The sequence below is a fragment of the Camarhynchus parvulus genome, chromosome 3 (assembly GCF_901933205.1).
Source record: "Camarhynchus parvulus chromosome 3, STF_HiC, whole genome shotgun sequence".
In the NCBI taxonomy this organism is placed as follows: Eukaryota; Metazoa; Chordata; class Aves; order Passeriformes; family Thraupidae; genus Camarhynchus; species Camarhynchus parvulus.
This window is the reverse complement of record NC_044573.1, coordinates 41,136,576-41,162,123: the sequence shown is the minus strand read 5'-3', so window position 1 is coordinate 41,162,123 and position 25,548 is coordinate 41,136,576. Positions and strand designations below refer to the sequence as shown.

At 44.8% G+C, this 25,548-nt stretch overlaps 1 protein-coding gene across 2 annotated transcripts; it reads right to left on the bottom strand.

Moving 5' to 3' along the window:
* Window positions 1-4,434: 4,434 nt before the first annotated feature.
* Window positions 4,435-15,993, bottom strand: AGT (angiotensinogen). 2 transcript variants are annotated; one of them, XM_030945164.1, is made up of 5 exons: window positions 15,947-15,993; window positions 9,542-10,358; window positions 6,999-7,263; window positions 6,418-6,562; window positions 4,435-5,964 (listed from the first exon to the last, which is right to left on the bottom strand). In XM_030945164.1, exons 2-5 carry the CDS (start codon window positions 10,329-10,331, stop codon window positions 5,773-5,775), a joined length of 1,392 nt encoding a protein of 463 aa, XP_030801024.1. In that variant the 5' UTR covers window positions 10,332-10,358; window positions 15,947-15,993; the 3' UTR covers window positions 4,435-5,772. The 2 variants fall into 2 exon arrangements, with proteins under 2 accessions (XP_030801024.1, XP_030801026.1); XM_030945166.1 differs by lacking the exon at window positions 15,947-15,993 and adding an exon at window positions 15,176-15,299.
* Between the last annotated feature and the right edge of the window lie 9,555 nt (window positions 15,994-25,548).

The window sequence follows — 25,548 nt, the reverse complement described above, 5'->3', positions numbered from 1 at the left end:
TTCATACATATTTTGATTCAGGTGGGAATAGCCTGGTACCTCCCCTAAGGGGGAGTTCTACACTGTCTGATGTTAACACTGTGAATCACATGCAGTCCTCTGGTGGGAAGCCCCAGCGATGTGTCTGGGGGGACATCAGCGTTGTTGGTGGTCACAGATTCCATCTGTCCCATAACTTAGGGTGATTTTGAACAGTGATAGGAGTATGAGCACTTGCTTTCTCTCCCACAGTTTGCCAGAGAATTTTTGTCTGGATGCATTAATCAGGTTGTGCTAACCAGATCTCACCACTGACAGGTCTGGAACCAAGACCTTCCTGTCACAATTCCTCCATTCTGTGCTTATCTCCAGTTCCTGCTGTGGTGTCTAATCTTATGGCAAGTTCTGTCTGTGGCCTTGGCAGTGCTTGAGACAGGCATATGTGTGCTTTAACTCTTTACAGGATGTCAAAAACTTCCAAATGTTATTCCAGCTCTCCTAGGAGTGCAGCCTTGGTCTCAGGCTGGTTGAAAGGAGAAAGCTGTGGAAGAAGCCATGTTTTGGCAATTCTGTGTTCCCCTTGGGATGCCTTTTGCAGCTGCAGTGTGCTTGGAGCTCTGAGCTTTGTGGTTTTCTGAGCCCTAACTCTAGGTGTCTTTCATATCTTCCCATCAATGTTCTTCCTCCTAGTTATTTTCCCCTGCTTTTGCAACATCTGTGAGGTTAGTTTTGGCATGTTTTGGTCCTTTGCTCTGCACTTCATGTAATCCTGGTCCATTTTCTTGTAGTCACTGAATTTCCCAATTTTCGGATATTTGGGGTTTTTTTCTCAATTGCAGTTCCTTTGATGGTATCTCCATTGCAGTGTTTGTAAGTCCTTCTTTTCTGTTTCCAGGATTTCAATGGGGATCAATTTGCCAAGGTGTGGTCCATGTCCCTGCACTTGATGGCATGCCATGACTCTGGGGTTTGTGGTTTTCAGAACCCTAACCCTAGGCATAACCCTAACCCTAGGTGAGGGAGTAAAAGGTGCATGGGGGTGAGGCTGGTGCCAAGCAGAAAGGTGAGGAGGGGGCCATGTTGTGGCAGTTCTGTGTTCCCCTTGGCATGCCTTTTGCAGCTGCAGTGTGCTTGTAGCTCTGGGATTTGTCATTTTTGGAACCCTAACCCTTGGTGTAACTCTAACCCTAAGCAGAGCCGGATAAAGTACTCTCAGGAACAGGATTCTGCTATTTCTCATTGCTGCTTTGCTCCTTCATCATGGGATATGGTTAGCTCTTGTTTGGGTTTTGAATGTTTTCATTTAACTGATGTGGTTTTTTTCACAGACCATGTTGGTGTGAAGGGCTGTGTGACAAAAACTCATAAGTAATTTTTAAATTTTTAAAATAATTTTTACTACAAGTATCTTACTTAAATGTTCTTACATTCAGACTACCTGTTTTCCTTCAAATTAAAACTTAATTCACTAAGCTAGAATTTATTTAAGGCTGGCATATTTCTTATTTTTATTATATTATCTATTAGAACACACCTGCCTACATGTAGAATTTTTGTAACTTCCAACCTAGTTACATCAGTGCAAGGTGCATCTTTATTTAGCAGGAAATTTGAAAGTGTTACTAGGGTTTCTTGAGCCTAGAGAGATCTGCCTATTGATGCTTCTCATTCACATGTGAAGGACAGGCAACATAGTCTGGGCACAGCAGGAGTTGAATTTAGGGCTTTAAAGTAAAAAAATGCCCTGGTTTTGTTTGTGGGGCTTTTTCTGATTTTTCTTTACCTTTTTTTTTTTTTTTACCTTGTGAAAAATTAACACTGGAATTCTAGTTCAAGATTATTAATTAAAAATACCTGTTTCTTCCTAAAGTATTTAGAGAGCTTGGGGCTCAATGCCCAGATTATGCAAATTTTCCAAGTACTTAGAGATAGGAGGTGTGTAGCACATGGCTGTTGTGTGAAGTGAAACTGTAGTGAACAAACCTTTCACAGCTTGAGGGCTTTCATTCCTCACTGTTGAAAACTGATCATATTTTAGTTGAGAAGACACAACCATGAGATCATGGTGCTTTTGAAGCAATTAGGAAAGGTGGCTGTTATGACTTTTCTAATACTAATTTTTTGAAGGGAGGCAGTGAGGAAAGCCCTGCTGCTTAAAATGACGTGGTGGTGCTTGCATTCCATCTTGAGTAATGGAGAGCAGTATTTGGCTTTCCTAATTTGCTTAGCATCTCTCCATTCATGGCACATACACAATCAAGGGAGCATCAAGTTTACTGCTGAAAAAAGAACAGCAAAGTGAACCAACTTGTCAGATGACAGATCTGTTTGTCTCTTTCAGCCTTAGGCACACACTGCTGAGTGGATGTAACTCTTACTGCTTATGAACAAGGAGTTTGTGTACCTATTACATTTTTCCAGGCTTCTAAGAGATGAACACGGAAAGTATGTTCTCCCCACACCTCTTAATTTTCTTAAGAGTCAGGACTAGAAACATCTTCCTAGTTCTAGCTACTGTTGTTTTCAGCAATAATGTTTCCTTATTATAAAATGGATGTGTAAGCAGCAGATTCTGAGACCTGTACAGACTAGTGATTGAAAATAGAACAGTTTTATTTGTATCCTCCAAAGCTGGAGAAAAATATGTAGTCTGTGCACCAAACCAAAAAGGCACAGAGAGACTACTTCCACTTGAGTTGCAAGTGATTTTCCACATCTTCCTGTAATAACAATGCTTCCTACTTGTCTTCATCAACTTTCTGAAGATTTAGGCTGAATTCTGTTCTTTTCCATTGAAGACCAGCCTTGATTTCAGGGCAGGAAATAACATTGTGTAGCAAATCAAAATTGCTGAATGGTCCTATGATTGCTTTAAATGTCTGTATCACTGGTTCTATGTCAGTTCCCCATCTTTTATTTTTGTTCATGTGAATAGGATTGAATAATATATCAGTTAAAAATTTGTGTGATACACCCACTGAAAGAAAGAAAGGTGTGAATTAACTTTGTCTTCGGTAAACTGAATTTTAGCATTTTCAAACACTGGATCATTGAGGAGATGATCTACCATGTAAGTGTTCCAATGGAGATGTCTTCTGCTACTAATCCTATTTCTTCTATTCCTTAAGTAATTTGAGGTGTGCTTCATGACAGTAATTCAGTTTTGATTTTGTGCCTTTTTCTTCTTCCATTCTAGAACCTTTAGAAAACTTGCTATGCCTTTCTAATCTTGGAAGGAATTTAGCTGGAAGAGGTTTTGTACAATATTGAGGAGAGAAAGAGCAGTGGCATGTCTTCCTCTAAAATGGTCACTGGGTTCTCAGCTTGGTGGGTTGTACCAGGGGTGGACCAGGCAGTTCTAACCTCATTGTCTAAAGATAACTAGCACTATGTATATTTGGCTGGACCACTTGAGGAATATTTACTCTCTTTTTTCCATCAACCATTGTATTTTCAAGGTCAGACTGGAGGGATGAGGAAGCAAAGTGCATAGATTTATTAAAAGTTGTTGTATTTTTTAAGCTGTCTCTAAATTGTCTGCTATGCTCAGAGATAAACTGTGCTGTTTGATGAAACCTAAAGAGCTCATCCTTGCCTTTGTTCTCTTTCTCCAAATCTCCCACTATTAGAGCCTGAGTTTAGGTGCTTCATTCATTAGATTATTAGGCTGTAGATTGCATTTGGGATCTCAGTATGTGAGTGGTGTCTAGGATGCTTGGAATGTGCATCACGGTACTCCTGACAGAGGAATTTGGTAAAATTGGAGGAGAGTGAAGAGTAAAAAATGCCATGAAATTTTAGATGTAAAATTGATGTCAGAAACAAGTCTCAGGAGAGTATACATTGTTGAGGAAGCAGAGATTTAGTTGGGAATTGGGTGTGGGTGGTTTTTTTTGTTGGTTGTTTTTTACCATTTGAGTATGTAGGAGAATGAGTACCTATACAGATAGCTTATCTTGTTGGTATTGTAGCATTTGCTCCAGCACTTCTCTCTTTGCAGTCCTTATTCTGGTCAGTTTACTTTTAGTTCCCTGTCTCTGCCCTTTTCTTCTTCCTTTTCATCTCCAGGGTGTCAGTGGAGAGGTGCTCTCCACCACAACATTTCTTTTCTGAAAAGTGTGTTTGATGGGTTTGTTTTGTTTTTCTGCCTGTAACTACTGAAGAGGGATATGGCGTTCCAGAGCATGTGGCCCCCACATGTGAATAAAGGCATTTTTTCCCTTTACTTTGTCAGTGTACCCAGAACTTATTTATGGACAAAATAACCCAGAACTCATTTATGGACAAAAGCCCAACTGAACTGTGGCAAAGAAACTTGGAAGTGAGTTTATTTGCATCTTTCTACCTCTGCATGTTCACACTTGATTACTTCTGTATATAATACAAGTACAGTATTTAGATGTTAGAACATCTGGAGTCCATACAGTATAAATGGATAAATACATGGATGCTGTATCCTAGCATTCTTGGGGGTTATTTTATTTATTTTCCATGAAGCTACAGGGATGTGTCACATATCCACATGACTGACACCAAGCTGATGGCATTAGTGCATTTAGCTTAGATACACATTTGGGCCACTGTGGATGGTAATGAGCTGCTGTGCACTGGAGGATATATCTTGCATGATCTGCCAATGAGATTTGCAGTTATTTTTAAGTACCATTAGTGCTAACAATAAATCTAGAGATGAGAGGTGGAAATCCTTGTTCCAGGCTTTCCTTAGTACCAAGGTTTGTCTCCCAGTTCCTCACTTCAAAGAGTCATCTAATAATCTGTTGTTCCACTTTAATGTTTCAAATTTTTATGACTCTGTTAAGAGTTGGACTGGACTGCTGTAATCATTTTATTCACAAGTAGCAGCACCACATCCACTATTTATACTAATATATATTATTGCCATTAATGCTATTTTTAAAGAACATATGGTTTGGATATGTTAAAGTTTACAGAATTGGACTCTAACCAGTAATGTCCTTCTTTGCTACAAGGCTGTAAGAAATGCCTCACCAGTTATAAAGTAATCCAGTAAATGGAACTGTGTTGCAAAAGTAGACCTTTTGGGATCTTTTTCCTAAAAAAATCAGAGATAATTCTGTCAGGCTCTGAGAATTTATCCATCACAGTTCATTAATACTACCAATCCCTATTTTTAGGATTTCCATAGAGTCAAGAAGTGTACATATCCATCTGGGCTGCAGAAAGAAGAAACTTCCTCTAAGCATGTTTTTGCTTCCAAAGCAGAAAAATCTTGTCTCAGTGGGACAAGTGGAGCCTGCCTGTGCTGTTGGCAGCATTTTAGAGGGAAATGTTGCTGATGAAGCTAGAAATCCCTGTGGATAATTGTACAATCTTCAGTGTAATGTAAAAGGGAGTCTCTTTTGCAAGACTGACTATACAATTAAAAAAGCTTTTTAAAGAATTAAGAGGTCCTTTTCTATAGTAAATAAAAATACTATAGTAAAAGCTGCTTAACTATTTTTTCAAGTTGATGCTTTGCATTGAAACACTGCCCTGCCCCACTGCATCCAAAAAGGGAACTAGGAGCAAAAGAGACACAAAGAATAAAATGGAAGCTGGAGGAAGGATGTGAGTCACCTCACATGAAATAGATGAACGAGGATGAAATGTTGCAAGGTGTTAGCTTTCAAAAAGCTGTATTTTGAACACTGACAGCTTCATCTCAAAGCTAAGTAGAACACTCAACAACATCACAAAAATATCTGATGAATAAGAAAAAGGTGATGGGGAATGTGCATCATTCCACTCCTTTCTTATCCTCTGTGTTTGCATTTAATCCTCATGCAGAGGGTTTACTACTCTGCCAAGAAAAAGCATTGCCCTTGACTGCTTTTCAAAAACAGCAAAAAGGAATGGCTTATTCAGTGTTACATCCAGGTACACTCCATCTTCCTTCTGTGCTGCAGGGTCTTCTGGCTGATCTGTTCCATCACTGCCCAGTTTGAAAAAGGCTTTATTTATTACCTGTAAGGAAAAACATATGAGTAACTCTGGAGTCATCAGAGCACAATCATGATGGGACAAATGAGAGTCTGAGTAAATGATGAAGCACATTGTACTCCATAGGTGTTTAAAAAAGGTGTTGGAGTGCTTGTCCATAACGTGCAAAAGCTGTATAACTGCTTTTACACTGGCTAGGCTGTAATGCTGTTGCCCTTGTGTCATGGTTTAACCCCAGCCAGCAGCTGAGCTGCTCACTCATTCCTCCCACGACTTGCCACCAGCTAAAACTCTTGTGTTATCAGCATTATTCTCCTACTAAATCAAAAACATAACACTCTATGTGATACTCAATCCCATACTAAGCATGTCCCCTACATGGCTCTGACTGCTTAGTTCTAGTTAAAGTTATTCAGTTTAGGAGGCTGAAACTGTGCAGGAAACTTTTTTTTTTAATGTCAGTGATATGTACTGTACCTTTCCAACTGTTAGACTGGCATTGCTTATCTTACTGAAGTCTGCCCCCTTCCCCAGCAGTGCAGGCAGTTCCATCTCTGCAAGAAGCTCCTGTAGATCAGAACTGTCTTCTAGTGTTAATGCTGGCAGCTTTAATTTAATTTCTCTGCAGAGAGAGGGAGAGAGAGAGGCAAGTGAGTGCTTGTTCACTGTGAGAGCATCGTGGTTGGGCAGTCCTGGGGAATGGGCATGTGAAAAAAACTACAGCAAGTGCTTGGGGTGTGGGCACAAACACAGTGGGTGCCTCTTACTGTTTCCAAGTGTGAACTCACCCAGACTTCACCCAGGGTCTGCTGCTAAACCCCAGGTCATCCCACATCATGGGTGGGATGCTCATTTCCTTGAAATACCCCCAGATAAAAAGCTGATCCTACCGAAGTGGAGCTCCTTTGAAGTGAGCCCCTGGCTGTGCAGGGGTTTCTCTTTGTGCAGGGCAGTGAAGCCTCCCTGGCAGGACCTGACCCCAGGTGAGGAGCAGGCCCGTGTGGCTCACCCCATGCCATCCATCCCTTCCATGGGAGGGTGCACAGCCCCTTCCCTACCTTGGGGACAGGTGCTGGAGCCAGGCTGAGGACTGCCAGCTCAGCTGGGACTCCAGGTGCTCCAGGTCGCTGCCACCGATGGGCTGCAGCAGCACCAGCAGCGCCGTCCGGCCGATGGGAACCTCCAGCACGGAAAAAGTGCCGCTGGCATCGGTTTGGTACTTGAATGTCCCCATGATGGACAGCATAGGGACCAAGACCTTTGTGTCTGAATCCACCCAGAACTCCTGAGGCTCTTTGAGAGGGAAGGCTTGCTTAACATTCGCTGGAAAACAGACCAAGAAAAGAGAAATTGATTCTTCTCTTCCTCCCCTCCTCCCCTCTGCCACTTAGCTGGTCTTTTTAAGAACACACTGTGCCTTAGAGAAGGACTGCATGTATAAAATCACATTTAGCTACTGTAATCATATGTCTCCCCCTTTTAATCTGCCTTCTGATGGCGTCAAGCTCACAGCATAGGGGCCATGACCATCAGGACTGTGACGAAAGCTGCTGTGTTTCTGTTGGCTTTGTGGCCTTTCCTGGGGACAGGAAAGTGTCTCTGCTTGCTTGGTTGCCTGCTTCTTCCCAGGCTGCCACATGGTCCCCAGGGGCTCACAGGCCTGTGCAAAGGGTCAGCTCGCTTTCCTCTCTGTCCATAAGTGCACTGATGGCATCTTTGGAAGCACATCCATCAGGGCCAGCCCTTGCTGCAGGAGCACTCTCAGGCAGCCAGGTGGGCTCAGGAGAGGGAAGGTTCTGCCTGAGGTCTTACCCTTCACCATCTTACAAACCAAAGCAATGGGGAAGGTTGTAAGCGCAGCACTGAAGTGTTAGCTGAGCCAAGGAGGTTAAAAAGGACATACTTGAACACTTACTAGACCTTAAAATAAATTTCTTTCCCAGTTCACAACTATGAGAGGCCTTGCTCTCACCTTGCACTACTTCTGTGCAGTTTTGCATTTCAACATGTTGTCTTCTCACTGCCACAGATCAATGCTGTGCCCAGCTAGGCAGATAATCCTGTTCAGCACTAAAGAAACTACTGCCCTCAGTGAAACTTGTACCTGATGTTCTGCATTGAATTCTAAATGGCAGGCCCTGCTTGGCAGCAAGTCTACAAATGTGAAGAAAACTGTGTGCAAGTGAACAGCACTTGAGCCCACTGGAACATTTAGCTGTTGTTTTGTACATATTTCTGTCACTTTATCGGTGCTATGGCTGCTAATAGCATCTCAGAGCTTTTGTAACATGTTTCAGAGAAAAAAATAGACTTTTCCTTTCTGCAGCTATAGGGACAGACATGGAGCATGGCAGCATCAGCTGTCATGGGTGCCCCTTCACAACCAAATGGCAAACCAAATGCTAAAGCCATCTTCTGTGTTTATTAGAAGGTAATTTTTTGTGTAATTCATTTGTTCTTGAGCCAATTTTGTCCATCCCATGTGTGGGGACTGTAACATTTAAAATGCACCATCTGAGAGAGAAGGTTGTAGAGCTGACACAGTGAGGCAAACCCTTGAACATGTGTTTCTAAGCTTATACAAATTACAAGTTTCCAACACAGAAGAAGAGCAAAAAATGGTTCTACTGAAGGAAAACTGCTTTTGTCACCATGTCCAAGTGTGTAACACAATTACTTTTGTAGTACCATATCTATGCTAGATCTTACAATGAAGAGAAAGCTGATGCCCACAGCTCACTGAGAGAATGACAACACCCATGAAAGGCAAAGAAAACCTGAAATCCAGTTTTGAGGAGGGGAGATGGAGGCACAAAAAGGTTTCCTGCGCACCACAACTCCACCTTTAGCAGTAGAGCCCCACTCAGGAGCTTGGGGCTCACTGCAAGTGTTCCGAAATACATTCTCCAGTAGGCAAGCTGTCTGAATTGTGCAGTTTTTGATATTGCATTCAGTCAGGAGGATCTAGGAAAGCAGCTACACTCAGAAGAGAAGGCTCAGTTGTAGTGCAGGGGGATTTCTGGGACAGCAGCACAGAATGACCCTAGGCAATGAAGGGATTGCCTCATTCTAGGTTTGTGTAAGTGCCCTGCTTCCATAACTGGTGATGTTCAGTTGCTTCCTGAGCCAGATGTTGCCTCCAGACTCCTGTGTTTAATAGCCACTAGAGGAGTCATGTCCACTGTATTTTTTAGCCTTTTTTGTATCTGTACCTCTGCCCTGCATCCCCCAGCTCCTTTGGCTTTCCTTAAAGCTACACCCTGATCAATCTTGCTGGAGGCCCCTCATGACTTTCAGTTCCTTTGCAGCAAGAAATGCTGTGCAATTCTTTCTTATGCACCTTTCCACACCTCTCCTGGACAAGGAAAATTTCTTGGAGTCCATCTGTCTCCTCCTCCCTCCCCACTGCCCTTGCTGGCTCATGGCAGAGCGCAGGCAGGATCCCTGGCACAGTGGTGGGGAGCAGAGATCCAGCCTTTCATCTGAGCCCTTCCCTTTCCCCACTGGCCAGGCCTGACCTTGCTTCCTTCCCAGGAGCAGGGTTGCTGCCCTGCTGTCCTTCCCCAGGCCTGTTCCCAAGAGGAGCAGTGCTGCCTCGTACCTGCCAGGCGGACGTCCACGGCAAACAGCAGCTGGGCAGATGGGTCGATGTCCGCCAGCCGGGCCTCGCTCTGGCCCTCGCCTTTGGCCTCCACAAAGGCATTGATTTGTTTCGCTGCCTCGCCTGGATTGGCAAAGTCAACAGCTCGGGCGTAGAATGCATCAGCACTGGGGAGTAAGCGCTCCATGAACAGCTGGAAGAGGCCTATGCCAGGGGCACAGAACAAGCTCAGTGTCTTGGAAAAGAGCAGCTCCTCGTCCCCACTCTTCACAAGTCTCTCGATCGTCCTCAGGCTGGAAAGGAAATTGCTTCCGACTGCCGTGGAAGTGCAGTCAGGGTTTCCAGAGGGGGGGACAAATCCCAGCAAACCCTGCAAATCAAGTGCTGTCTGGTTTGAGGCACCCAAGTAGAATGACACCAAGGAGCTGTAGAGGCTGGTTGGGGACAGGAGCACATTTTGGCCCCTCTGTGCTTTCTGCAGCGCGCTGTAAAACCGCATGCCCAGGACGTACACCAAGTCACTCAGGTAGCTCCGCTCCTTCTCCCCCCAGGTGCTGAGGCTTGGGGCTTCCAACTTGCTGTTGTCATTCATGCCACCTTCATAATCGGGTGTGGTTTGGGACTCAATGGAGACGGGAACAATAGTCTTTCCCTCCTGAACCAATTTTTCCAGCTTGTCACAGTCACTCTCATTGAAAGAAAACAAATTGAAAGGGTGGACGTAGACCCGGTCACAAGTCACCACAGTAAGGCAAGCCAACAAGCAGAGAAGATCTGCTACAAGATTCATGTTGGAAAATTGCCTCCACCGTGTCTGCTGAAAGGAAAAATTAGGAGGAAAGGAGAATGGTCAGTCTATTTCAAGTACAGTTTCTCTTAATCACAGGGTGAGGTGCTAGTGCTGTATTGGAGTTACAAAGGTGGGGATTTTGGTATTTAGTGGTGTTTGGTCTGACTCTGCCTCAAAAAAGCCCTGCATGAGACAGACACCAGTTTCAATGGCAGCAGGTGGGAAATGGTAAGCACAGATGTGACTCCATTACCCACTGCAGTACCCTAAGGATTTATCATGGGAACGGTAGTGGATGCTGGTTATGCCTACAAACTAGAGCATGCTATTTCTGCAAAACCTTGTTTTGCAACAAATGCAACAACATTTGTTCCTGGGACCTGGTCAGAGCCATCTCTGCAAACTGCTGCACTGAGCCTTGCTGACACACAGACAGGCTAAGCAATGTGCCTGCTGTTATGCAGGAGTAGGTTTGGAAACCGGTTCTCTTAAGGCCCAAACACAGAACGTATGTCTGGTCAGTAATGGCTGTTCAGTCAGCAAAATACCTGGCACTAGCTGAGCACGTTATGTTTTCATAGCCCCGTGCAAACATTCATTCTAGCTTCTAGGCAAACACACTCCAGGCTCCCTTATACAAATGTGCTCACACTGAAACCAGTTTTCATTGCACCTTCTATGTCTGAATACAGAGTTAGAAGGGGTAGGCTGAGTTTTACTCAGATGTGCAGGCAGTCTTCTCCTGAGGTAAAAGATCACTTGCTGCTCTTGTTTTTCCTGACAAGAAACAGAGAATTTTACTGTATGTGGATGTCACTGGTGTTTTAGCACAAAGGATGTAATGGAAATGAGAATGTCATGGACACGCACACACACACACACACACACACACACATACAAATTATACCCACTGACAAATTTTATATCTTTTAGGATTCTCTCTTTTTTTATATCAAACTTTTTTGATAACTAATAGCTCTGCTGTACCTTTCTTGGGTTTCTAACATATGACTGTTTATCTGTGTATTTGAAATCCAAATTAAAATGTGTTGAAAATTATGCATCTGTAACACATATCATCAGCCAAAATGCTGTTATTCAGAGCTGTATTTTATTCTAGTAGTAATTCCTTGTTTATTGTAGCTTTGTTGACCCTCTTTCACCCATTTCAAGTTCTGCAGAGCTCGTTGGATGGGCAAAATGCTATCAGCCTTGCCAGTACCCAAATCCTACTCTCTGCTTTCTTCCTCCAAGGCTCTTTGAGTCACACCAGTCTGCCAGGTATTGTAATTCTGGTAGCTGAACCTTTTGAGAGGACACAGAGCAATGTCTGTCTCACCAACACTTTACACAGGGTGGAAGTACTTCTGTTTAAATCCAGCTATTCAAGACCTGGCCCCTTCCCAGCCTAATTTACAATGTATAACCATATTCTTTCCCCTGAGGGGTCCCCAAGTATTTCATGCCTAATGATATCCCAGTTTGCAGCCCCACCACTCTATTGCACATACAAAAACTGAGATGTGCTCGGTAACTAGACATACCTTCTCAAGTATGTCTGCCTGCTAACACAGATACCTGCATTCCCAGGCTGTAGGCTTCTAACAGCTGGGTTTGCAAATGGAGTTTATGTTCTGTGATGGTCGCTCAGGATGTCTAAGTGTCTTCCTACTGAATGCCTGTGAGTCAAGCCTGAAACTATTTGTTCCACAGAGGCAAGCAGGGGAGGATCTGCTATAGATCTCTGTCCCTGTGTCTTCACCCAAGGATTGTTCCCCATTAACTCCCACCTCATCCTCTTAATTACTGTACGGACGGCACAGCCGTGCTGCTGGCCCCTCTGCTCCTGGCCCCTCTTCATCTCCCCAACCCCACTGGTAGCACGTGACATGCATGACAGAGCATATTCATTGGTTGTGACTGACTAAAAAATTCTCTTGGAAGGTGCCTTCCCAACTTCACTTTCACAGTTAGCAACTGTAGATTTCTGGACTCCTCAATGCATTTTTTCACATTGGCATGCTCAGGAAAATGAAATAAAAAGCCACAAATTAGAAAGAATTCCCTTCCCACACTGTTCTCTCCATCATACAATTCTTTTGAGGCATTAATCTTTCCTGCACAGCAGGGAGGGTGACCCTGTGCCGCCCAGGCAGGCTGTGCCATTAGGCACTGTTGGCACCCAGTGGTCACCTCTCTGGCTTGCCAGGGCTCCCAGCTCTGTTCAGCTTTTGTTCCATGAGCAGAAGCAAGAGGACCAGCTCTCACTGCCAAACACTTACCCTAAGCCCCATCTGTGGAAAGTCAGCGTGGTTTGTTTGGCTAAAGAAAAGAGCCCCAAGCTCTTTGGGAAAGCATCAACACCTGAGCTGGAAAAGCAGCATTCAAAGCAAATGCAGTAAGAGCGCGTACTCGCCTCTGTCCTGGGGGTGTCGCCCCTTTGTTGCCCCCCCGATGCTGCTGTCCCTCAGGCGAGCTCCTCACACACCTCTCCCCCCCGGGGCGGTGGGACTGCGGTGGAATTCTGCCCTTTCTATGCGGCTGCTGCTGCGGGGCATTGCGCAAAGCTGCTTTACATCACAGCCCGGGGGCTGACAGAAGTTACCTCGGGCCAATGAGACCTGAGCCCGGCTCAACACCGGCCGCATAGAAAGTTCCAGGGATGGATGGATGGATACACAACCTTTAGCCAGACCCAGCACACCTGTGTAGCCTGCAGTTACACATTTACCAAGGCACGCACAGGCATTTTTACACAGAATAACTGATTATAGGAAAGACCTCATTTTGCACCAGACTGAAAGGACTGCAGATTTCTTTGTACTTGTATTTGTTGTACAGTTGAATTTTTGGATTTGTTGCACAGTGATCAGATTTTTGACTTCACAGATAAATTGCCTTTAATCTCTACCTTGCAGCCTGGGGACCCACCATGTAAGCTACTGCAGAATAAAGTGATTAAGCTCTCAATTTTTACCCCTTCTTTCCCTCTTGAACTGTTCAGAATGTCAAGGCTTTGTTCTTTCTCCTCTTGAACAAGACGTGTTGAAATGGAGAAGATGAAAGCCAGACGGGAGATGGCCAGAGCTGGATCACTAAGACTTCATCCCTCCCAGTGTCAGCCTCTGAGGTCTTGTTTGGGAAAAGGGGTTGGGATTTGCAGATCCTCATGCTGCTTTTGAAACAATCTTTCAATTTCAGTGTGCCCCTTCTTCCTATTTAAGCATGTAAGCAGTGAATCAAGCTAGGGATAAATGCAATTGGTTAGACTGGGTCTTGTTCAGTGCCCCTTATTCTTAGTAATTAAAATCCCATGGCTCTAACAGGAGTAGGGCTGATTTATCATCTGTGCTTTGATTTTAGAGGGCCAGTCAGGCATGATTTGTACTGCAGTGCCCAGCTACATGTTGGGTTCAAGGAGAGAGCTGAGAGAGTGGGATGTTTTCAGTGTGCCTGGGTGGCTGAAGCTGGTGGAGATGAAGGTGGAGACAGGGACAGCTGAGTCCTGCCAGCCCAAGGGCTGTATGTCAGGTGCCTAATGCCAAAGAGATGAGAAATTTCTGTCTCTGCAGTCCTGCTTTTCATTTAAACAATCTGATTACCTTCACTATAATGAAGTCCAAAAGTGGTTCTGAGCCCAGGCTTGTATAACATGCTGTCATGCACTAAAGGCTTAAACAAACAGCTTGAAACATTCAAGGTGTTTTGTCCTCTTGTTTCCTGAGCATCTCAGTTGAGGAAGCATCTGCCCACAGAACAATCCCTGGGCATTTGTACCATCTCCAGACAGCTTTAAAATGCTTCTATCCGAGTAAAGAATACAGGCAAAGGGAGAAGGATGAAAAATGAAAAATGCATATTGCTCAGCTAAATGCTAGGAGATCAAGTTAGGTTTCAGTTCCCCCTTCTTTCCCCTCTACCCTGGAGACTCTTTCCCACAGGCAGACCAGGGCAGACAGCTGGTCCCTTAGAGGCCAGTGGAGCTGTAGGTGGGACGTGAGCACAGCCCAAATCTGTATCTCCTGCACCACCACCCATGTGGGTCCCCCTGAGGCACTAGGCAGGCACCAGTAGAATACACAAATGGCCAGACCATGCTGAGCCTATGAGCTAGAGCTGGTCTGCTGCATCCCTCGAGATGAGGCTTGAGCACAGGTAAAAAGAAAACCCATCCCAGTACTCTCTGTATCAAGGACACACAAATGAAAGCTGTCTCATGGAAGGGCACCTTGTATTCCGTAAAACTCTGAAAAGTATCCTTATTAAAAATAATTACTGACTTTGGCTAATAAGCTACAAGTGATGTTAATAACATACAGTACAGCTGTCAGACTGACATGTTTGCTGTGGATAATAAACACTGAAAAGTGAAATCACAAACCCCTCACCCACTGTACTTTTTTTCCTTAGATCATTATGCCTTTCTTTGTTCTGTAGCATCCAGACAATGTTGTTGTTTGGCTATCTCCTGCTTCCCCTGAAGGTCATGACCAAGCCATGCTGCAGCTGTTGGCCTCCTTGTGCTGTAAGTACCAGCCCTAAACAGGCAGCCCTGGCTGCAGGGGATGCTGCCCTGAAGAAGAGAAGGAGCAGGAGTCACCTGAACAACAAATCTAGCATGTGGGTCTGGGGGCTCTGCCACATAAAGAAAGTTCAGTTTAGTTGAATTTTCTTGGGGTTTTCAGCCAAGTTGATCCTTGGGTTTCTTTTGGTGTTTGTGCACTCAGTTCTATTGTTTTCTGTCAACAAAAAAATGGTCAGTGTCTCTGAGGAACACAGAAGTCTATCTTTTGCCCCCCACCCTTGCCCCCACATCAATAAAGTAATCACATTAAAATACCTACTTTCTCCAGAAAAAGAAGTTTCACCAGGAAATGTTCAATGTCCTGTTTTCACCACAGTCCTCCTCTTGCTTTGGGCCACTGGGAATTGGTCTGGCCCCAGTAATGAGGAAGAACCTTAGATTTCACCTCATGTTCATGCGCTACTGCAAACCTCAGATACAGCTCCCCCCCTCATTTGCCAGTCACTTATGCTTGCTCACTCAATTAGTATTCCCCCATTAAGATGCATCACACACCAGCACACTTCTTAGATCTTTGTCTTTTATCTTCTAACACTTTCTTCTAAAGCAGAAGGTTTCAGATTACAGAGAACATATCCTGCCACACCTGCAACAGGTTTTATCCTATTTAAATACTGTTAGTCTTTAATTTTACTTCTGAGACATTTTTAAGCAGGAGTGCATGAGCATTATTCCAATTACTATATGTGGACTCTGTTGTCAGGCTTTTTTTGTTGGGTTGCCATGGTTTTAGGAATGGGAGTGTACTTAAAGATAGAGCTTCAACTTTAAAAAGCAGAGTCTCTATCCTGCCCTTCAGTTCTGGCATCCAAAGACTTTGCCCCTTAAAGACAGTTGTGCCAGAGAACTTGCACTGGGCCAAATTTGGGCAAAAATCTTTCTAGCAGCAAGGAACCCAAGAAGGTGAAAGCAAGGCTGTTCTACAAGCATCCCCTATCCAAAATAAGCCTGTGGCCCACACATGTTTCCTAATGAACCTCTCCCTGCAGCAGCCACAGTAAAGGCACAAAAAACCACGGAGCTCTCAAACCTGTTGTTCAGCGGTGAGGTGTGCGCTCTCCTTTTGCCCCACTCTCGGATTTTGGAGGGGCACTCGGCTCCCCCTCTTATACCCACTCTTGCATAAGCCGGGCCCGCCCCCTCCCCCCCACCGCTGCCCTCATTTCTCTTCAAAACCTGCCTCTGTTTTTCCTGCTTGTTATTCATGGTAGCTGCTGAGAGGGAGCAAAGAGGGGTGGAAAAACACTGGTGCTGTGGTTATGGGTTTCCTTGCAGCCATCTCAGGGATCAGATCTCCTGGTCAGCCTTACTGCTGTGAAGTGCTAATGTGAAAGCACTCCCCTGCCCCACAAAAAAATTCTTGGTGATGGTGCTCCAGCACTTCTTCATGCAAATACTGCCAAAACCGCTTCAGAAATTTCAACCCTGGCAGAGGAACACTAACCCTACAGACAGCAGCATGTAATCCAGCCTTGAATGGGAAAATGTTTTTGTCAAGTTAAAGTTTTGACTGATCGACCAGGCAGCTATTCTTTTGCCGAAGAACATTGCGTCTCCACTTTGTCAAAAAGTGTTTTCATTGATCTGAATTGTTCTGGGAAAAGCTGTATAAAATTCAGCACTTTGTGTGGAGACAATAGTAAATATTTTATTCTGTTTAGTTCCATTTGTTTTCCAGCTTTCCCAAATTTTGCTCTGAGACCTGAACTCAAAAGGGCCAGATGTACTCCTGTGATGATGCTCTTGTCTCCTGTGAGGCAGCAGGCCTGGAGGAGGGATAATAAATTACTCTGCTCACAAGCTCAGACCATAGACCTTCACATGACGTCTTCCTAACCTGAGCTGGCACATCTGACATACATAGATTATGAATTAATATATGTATGGCTAATTTAGACATAATAGCATGTACACAGCATATATAATTCATTAATAAATTTGAGGGTTTCTCTTATTAAGCCTAAAAGCCTTGAGTGAGAAACAGGCCACAAACAGTTTGTTTATGCAGCCTGCGAGTTGACATTGGTAATAGTGAACATCCACATCCCATCAACATTCACGATGTTCCCTCTCTCTGTTTTGGTATGGAAACACAGCCTGGAGTCTTAACAAGGCTCCAAATGGAGAGTGTAAACAGGCACTGAGAAAAGGACTGGGAGGAAAGGCAAAAGAGAATGCCTGTGTGGGAGGATCTGACAAAAAGAAGACTGGGGACTATTGCTTCATCAGCTGCAGCAGTGGTCACCCCAGGTGTGGCAGTCAGTTGTGGGGATGGAATGGAAGAATGATTGATTGTGAGACAGCCAGGAAAAAAGCTTTGTGGAGTGTTAGATTGCCTACAGAGACCAAGATATTTCACTTTGGAAGAGAATCCACTGGTGTGGGAAGTATAAACATAAAATGCTAAAGGTGAACAGAAGGTCTTGAAAAACTCTTTTGTAATATTGCCAGAACCAGTGCATTTCCAGTAAAATTATCAGTCTGCAAGTATAAAGGAGAAACCCTTTTGCATGCTGGAACTGTGGGGGACACTGCCACAGGATGCTGCAGAAACCAAAGGTCTTGGTACAAAAAAGCAATTAAATGAAATAGCAGAGGGTGTGGCCATTGGCCTCTGCAGAACATAATGGTCCAGGCGTGATTGCTAACTCAGGAAACCCCCAGACAGACAGCTGTCATGAATTTTGCTTGTTCCAGCATCTCTCATGCTTCTCTCTGAGGGACTGTCTTCAACTTGCTGTGGAAATAGAGATGTCTGAGCCGAGGCCAGCTTATGCTGGCTCATTTTGCAGCACAGACTGAGAATACTCTGTCAGTAGTGCTATACTAAAGAAATCACACACTCAGCAAACCTGACCCTCAGCCTCACCATTGTTCCTGTGCACAGAACATTTAGGAACATGCTGCTATCTCTTCAAATTCAACATAAACCCTGGAAAATATGAACTATTTTCAAAAACTGGTGGTAGGCTCGTCATATTAATTACCTGTGTTTCAGTTTTTTTCTCTTTTAATCAGGGTACATGCACAAACTGTGGCAGAGTTACTGCATTGGGGTCTAAAATGTGTCTCTGTCTCCTGCCAGACCTATGGGCTCTGTTCTAACTTCAGCTGCAGACAGAGTATTTGGTGACTTTTTCCAGAGTGAATAAGTAGGAAAGGAGTACCACTCTGGCAAGTTTCTATACTTTATAAACCAATTTTCCACCCATTCTGTGAGAATTGTGGCAAGCTGCCATGGGCCTGATTTTATTTGTTTATTTTTGCTGTGTCTAGTGGGGAAAGGCAGTGCAAAGTAATATTTTTTAGCTGTTTTAATAAAACAGGAATAGGTTTGCATGTGATTTTTCCTGTGTTTTCTCTGTATGCCTGACCTCTGCCCATGCTGGCTGGAACAACTTTTCCATGAAAGCCTCTGATGAGCATGAGAGATGTACTCAGCTTGCCCAATTTTTTGTGTAAAGAGGATTGCAAAAATGCTTTTCAATAATAACATTCAAAGTACAGATGATGAAAGAGAGGGATTATCCTGCTTCTGCCATGGGTTCTCACAGCAAGGAGCAATGGAAAACTTGGTAACTTGGCTCCCATAAACCCCAAGGATCACGTGTGCCATTCCTGTGCTGGGGTGGAGGAAAACAGCGTGTCTGCCTGGATAATGCCAAAATGCACATGATGAGTGGGCAGCCTGAGAGCTGACTCAGGTGGAAGGGCTGGTGTGGCATGGTGCTCCCTCCCCACAGGAGAGGTGTCCTGGCTGACCCAGCTGCCTGGTATGCCCTCACCCTGGCAGTGCCACAGATCCTTCCTCCCTGTTGGAGGAGAGAGCATCACCATCTTGCCGTCTCTTTCAGCTTCTCAGGGAAGCCTGTATTAACACTAGTACAATCAGCCTAAAATTTAATTTGGTTTGCCACAGCTTGTGTTTGCATGCCTTGAGAGTAAAGATGGCTTTGAATTTTTGTAGCCCTATTTTTTTTATCTGTCCCAGTGGAAGATGCAGTTTTTAAGAGCATTTTAAGAATGGTCTGTGCACAGCCTGCACATGCACACAGAGGCATGACTGTGGGCCTACTGTGTGTGTGGGCAGAGGAAACCTCCTTCCCTGAGGATCTTAAAATACTTTTCAGTCTAACAGCTACCTCAGCAACATATAATTGATTTTGGGTCCTTTCGTCTAGCACAGGCTGTGCCTGTGAGGAGCAAGAGGCAATCCCAGACTGAAGCAGCCTGTCCTGAGAGTGAAAGTGGACACAAAGAGATGACAAGAATCACCTTCAGTCATGCAACAGGTTGGCATCATCTCAAGGACAGACAGCCAGGTTTCTCTACTCCCAGCCCAGTGTGTTTACCTTTTTGATCTCACTCTATCTTCATACAGTCCTGTGGATAAGGCAGAGCAGCAGGGATGGCAGGACCAGCACAGCAAAATGCCTGCCTGAATGAGCTGGCGCCAGCTTTGTTATCAGAACTCTGGCAGATGCCTTTGTGTCAGGGAGGGATTTTGCATTGTGCCAGTATTTGCCAGCTGGGTCAGCCACAGAAGCCTTCAAGGTGTTACCCAAGTTGAACAAGGGAAGCAGCCAGGTGACCACTGTCTGGGAAATGCCACAATATTCAGCTCCAAAACCCTCCACCACCAAACCTCTGGTTGCCCTCAGTATTGCAAGTATGCTGCAATAAGCTCAGTAGCGATTTACTCCCTGGGGATCTCCTAAGTGATATCTCTGGTGGTTGATCTTTTCTGTCACTACTGAGGTTTTGAAAGTCTGGTTGTAATTTTTGTACCCCAGCCAAATTGTCCACAGGGCACTATGAACAATAGTTGTTGTCTCCTAGCCTGGAAATTCAAAGCATAGCCACAGAAAGACCTTTAGAAGATGGGATATCCGTGCTGCCTGCACAAACTTAGGTTCCCCTTTATCTTTTGCCAAGTCTCTCTCAAAATACCTCCACCCCTCCTCCTGCTCCTCTGCCTGGATGGGCAAATAGTGGCAACCAGCAGGACTCCACAATTTTGGACACTGTGTGGTGTTCCCCTGAGCAGACTGTCTGTGGTGGTCTCCTGCCTCACTCGAGGGGTGTTTCTAATGATGTGCAGTTTGTGCAGTTCATTAGTGAGAAATAGACTGGCTCCTTCCTCACTGCAGGCATTATGGGATGCTTCCATCTTCTGGAGCTGCAGCAGCTCCCACTCAGCCAGCTACAGGGGCAAAACTGCAACTCTCTTGGGACAGCAGCCGCAATTTTCAGTGCTCCAAACACAATCTACAGAAACTTTTGCGACCCGAGATGAGGGCAGGGCTGCCAGGTTGGCATTAATTTGAGGGGTGCACAACTAATGAGTGTTTGGCTACGCTGGACTTTTCCCTTCCCTTCCCTTCCTTCCCTTCCCTTCCCTTCCCTTCCCTTCCCTGTCTCCTTAGCCGAAGCTGCCGCCGTGCGGAGGCTCCGCCGCATCGCTGCTGCCGGCGCGGCCGGGGCTGTCCCGGCCAGGAACATTTGGAAATGCTATTACCGTACTGCCCTTTGGTAAACCAGTAATTCTGGAAGCAAGAGGAGGGGAAAGTTAAATTTATATTCAGTAATTTTTTTTTTCTACAGGAAATAATGAAAGAGCTCATAACTTAAAGTTTCTGGGGTTTCAATAGAGCGGCAAAAGTCAATCTCCAGGTAGATCAGAACTTCCTGCTCTTTTGTTTTTGCTGGATGTTTCTTAAGCAAATGCTTACATGCTGCAGTTTTGGGTTCATTTTTATTTTTACTTTTCTTTCTTTTTCTACTTTTTCTGTTTTAACTGTAAAAACGTGAAATAACAATTTAGCTTACTGCTTGAGGGATAAATCAGAGGAACAGTATTACTGAGCCCAGAATATTCATGATGAAAAAAGGATTAACATTGCCTTCTGGCAACATACCCTGATGAAAGCCTTTGAAAACCATAACTCCTGTCATTAAAAAAAAAAAAAAAAAAGTGAGTGCTCTTGCAGCTATTCTGTTAGTCCCAGGAAAAGCTGAGCTCCCTTAGGGACTGCCTCTGACTCAGGGAGCTGAAGACATATTGCAACTTGGCTCCTCTCCCATACTGCCACTTGGTGTTTCACAGTCTTAAGAAAAAGAATAAAAATAATCTTAAAAGCCCTCTTTTGTTTGTAAAGCTGCCGCTCCCCCAAAGTGATGAATTAATGCAGCATTGTGTGCTTAGCTCTGACAAAAGCCTGGAACAACAGCTCAGAAAGCTGTGCTGTTTGGCTGGGTAAAGCACTTAGATGGCTAATGATGATATTTCAGCTGCCAGCATAGATAATGTTGTCCTTACTTACCCAAGCATACAAAAAGATGTTTCACATTTCTGGGTGTGTAAGGGGAGGCAGCCCATCAGAGAGACTGAGCAAAAAGGGAACAGGCAGAGCAGAGCTGCCTCCTGGCACTGCAGCGCTGTCAGCGTCAGGGCAGGCTGGGCAAGGTGGGCTGTGGTGGGGGAGCCACCCCATGGTGACAGCTCAGCACCCCCTGCCCTCAGCCCTGCAGCGTGGCTGGGTCACACCAGCATTTCACAGCCAGCCACAGCAGTGGGCAGTGACAGCAAAGCTCAGGTGGTGTGAGCACACATGAATCCTAAAACCACACCTGAGACTGATGCCTCTTTAGAAGAACCTATTGTTTTTGCACAGCACAGTGAAAGCAACCAGACTTCTTACATTCACCATTATTTAGGATCCTCCCTTCTATGAGATTTTGATATCCTACAATTCCTCAAAGGTATTTTTTCCCCCTAAATCTGCAAGATTTTTAAAAGACACTTCTTAAAAACCCTCCCTTTGATTTTCTGTACCCTTTTTCTCATTGCTCTCTAGCCTTTTTCACTAGGCTGTCCAAAACATTTTGTAGGGCTGTCCAGTCCTCAGGTTGTCTTGCAGAACCCCTAAAGCTGTCCTTTCTCACCTTCCTTCCCTCTGCTTCACTTCTGCCTGGAAATGAGGGAGAGGAGGATATTCCAGCCCCTCTGTAGCAAGTCTTCTCCAGAGAAAGTATTACTTTACTTCCAGAAGACAACACAAATTTCCTTAAAAAAAACAGCCCTAAGCTGGGCTTAATTTTATCTGGTCTCTACTGTTCTTGGAGCAATAGAAGATGTCCCCAGTTAGCAAAGATGTGTGCAGGAGCATATGTGAAGCCTGCCAGGCTACTGGGCAAAAGTCCATGCACTGCATTGAGCCAAAGTAATGGAAAGTATCAGAAACAGCGTGGTTTCATGTGACTGTGACTGTGGCATTTGGATTCAAATCAAGGCCAGGATCAGAGCAGTATGAAATGAGACTAATCTCAGAGACAGAACAAAGATGTTTTATGTTATTTCATCCAGATCTGGAGGAGGAAGGACAGAGAGCTGCTGAGTTTCACAGGTGATACCTCAGTCCATATAACATCTCCCCTTAAGTCTTTGCAAATATAAGGAGAACGATAAAGAGACCTAGAGAAAACCAGTCATATCTCTCAAACACTTGGAGAAAGAGTACAAAAATGAAATATTCTAGCCTAAACTAGTCCCTTAGAGAAGGTCAGATGACACTGAAGGGGCTTAGCCAGCAGGCAGCAAGCACTGGAGAACATAGGGTCAGTCAGGCCAAAGGGTATGGATAAACCCTCCAATGTTAAACCGTTGACAGGGCAGGAGGTGTAATGACAACAGAGTTATGAAAGACTTTAAGTTGCTGTCACTTGAATAACTAACTTTATATCCTGAATGACCAGAGTCTACCTGATGTTAATGGGGAAGGAATTACATAAGTGTGACTCAGAAAAAGCACATGCCAAATGCTGAACAGCAGAGGATGAAAGCCAGAGCTATAGCATGATGCTAAGCAAAGAGGCCAAGAAATGGAAACCATATTTTCCTACATCAAGCCTTTGTATCACCTTCTATCCCATGAATTATGCTGGAAACTGTATAAGGGTCTCTTCTAGAGTAAAAAATTATTCTAGAAAAAATTACTCTGTTCCTGTTAGCAGTAAGTGTGCCAGAGCCTCTGCTCTTGGCAGAGGATGCTCACCCTCTGCCAGAGCCACTGCTTCTTCTGCACAATGCCCATCTGGCTCCCTCTCTTGGTATCATGGGATGAGCAGTGTCTTGGCAGGCGGGCAGAGCCTGTGGGCAGCTGCAATAGCACTGGTGTCCATACTCCCTGAGTGCTTTGCTCCCATTGCTGAAGGTAATGGATAAAACTCCTTACGTCTCAGGAACAGGCATTTAATGATGGTACCCAGAAGAAAATGGTGTTCAGCTTCAACATATGTTGCCAGCCTGTGCATCACTCATGCTGTCATGCTGTCACCTTGAAATCTTGCCTGGTCATGTGGCTTGTAGAGAGATCTCTGCAGTCTGCAAGAGCCTAATGGTGTCCAGAGCAGTCCCACTAGGAATTAATTGCATTCAATCTGACAGCTCCCTGTCTGCCAGCAGTGCTTTCACACGCTGGCAGGCTCTCACTCACTGCCTGCACAGCCCAAGGACAGACCTGCTCCATCCCCCTGCTGGGACAGCCTGGTGGGCTGCAGACCCACAGTTCCTGAGGCAGTGGAATCCTAGAGGAAGGACTTTATTACTCAGTGTGACAAGACTTTCGTGTTAGTACTGTCTTGTATTGCTTAAATGTCACAATATGTCTGGTGGGACTGCGTGCCAAATGGAAACGTTCACAGGCTGGTGTCACAGCCTCTCGTTGTCTGTGTTCACCTGCTGCTCCACGGAGTGTTAAAATACACCCTGCTTTTACCCACTGAGCCAGGACACTCCAGGAGCAAAGGTGTTCTAGGTCAGTGGCTCAAATCCTGCTCGCCACTCTCCTGAGCAAGTAGGATTGTGTTCCTGGTGTCTGTCCATAAGAGACCATCACAGGACGCGTTGTATTTTCCTCCCAGCCTAAATATCTGCAGAGAGCACCAAGTGGCAGCAATAACAAGTCATCTAAGGGGGAAAAATGTTCTTTCACTGCTTTCAAAAGGAGATTTCATGGTAAAAGAGCAAAAGTGTTCAGTCCTTGTAAAACTCTGGAGCGGGGTAAGCATGTAGGTGATACACAGATTTGTTTGTTTCTGCCCTTCAAGAGATGAGTTTGTGATTCTTAATGTATGTCAGGCAAGGTATTGTATTTTCATAAAAGCTGAGACATTTTATAAGTGTTTTCTGCTCCTTCCTCCTTTTCTCACCCACACTCCCCAGACACCATCTCTCCTGTGCATTTTTAGTGCCTTGACACCAAGGCTGAAATCTCAGAGACGAATTTTCCTGCAGTGCCATGACATGAAGCAGCAGGGCGAGGAGAGGGAAAGGCTGTCCCTGCCCTCTGGGAGAAAGGCTACAGCATGAAAAAATTTCTTATTGCACACCAGAATGTTCCCATAGGAGAGAATCTGTATGCATTCCCCTGCAGCAGGACAAGCCCCCGTAGAGCTCAGCCCACATATTTTCATCTGCAACTGAACTCTGAAAAGAAGGAATTTCCTGAAGTGATACATGGTTACTCTCCTTGGGACACAGCAGGTGTGCAGTCTATGTGTCTGGGGCACTGAAGGTCTCCTTCCCCATTAAACATGTTATTCTGGTGTGTGAGAATGTGCCTTGCCCCACCACAGAGGTGTTGTGGATAAAGTTCCTGGTTTTGCTGATGGTTAAATATGAGATTTTGGGTACTTCACATCCCTGGGCTTGTGTTGGCACTAAAATGCCTTTTACCTGCCTTAACCCCTTGTCTGGTATTCCTCTCACTTGACTCTATGCATTCGATCTGGGCATCTACCCTGAGCTAGTCCATGAGGGTCTGTCTAGAGGCAAATGAAGGACACAGTCATCTCCGGAGGGATCTCAAGGATGAGTACACAGTGAGACACTTTCTCGAGGTTTCGGTCTTCTCAACGGCTGTGGAAAAAGCTGACATGAGTAACTTGGACTCTATTCTGCAAACCTAAAGTTTGGTCAAATGACAGCCACGTTTGGAGTGCCAGGCCTGCCTCTTCTCACAAATTTGGACAGCATCCATATATTTGCACAATGGGAACTTGGTCTCTGCAGGGAGCCTGCAGATATCAACAATGGATGCAATTATGGGGAATAAACATGGGAATATATGTTCTGAAAAAGAAAGCTTTCCTCCCAGCACTGCTGTGAAAAATAGCAGAACAGAGAGGAACTAATTCTGTTTCACCTAATTGCTCTCCATAAATCATCTCTTGGCAGCAGGCTAAACTGGTCCACCAAAGGGCCAATTAAAGCAAAGGGAGGCTGAACACTGTTTGTACTCAGGGGTGTGTTTTATACTACAGGAACTGTAATTTGTTCCAAGAGGGTGGCATCTCCTCCCTTTCCAAGCAGAGAGGAATGTCTATGTCTGGCTCAGAGTGTTATTTCTTCAGTGCATTGTTATTTCTTCATGGTGCATTGCCTGGCATTCTCTCCAGCCAGTGTTTTACTGTCCAATGGTGCAGGTGAATGCTGGTAAGCAGAAAAATCACAGAATCATTTAGGTTTGAAAGGACTAATAAGATCATTGAGTCCAACCACCAACCAAGCATTGCCAAGTCCACCACTAAACCACACCCCTGAGCACACATCTTCACATCTTTTAAATATCC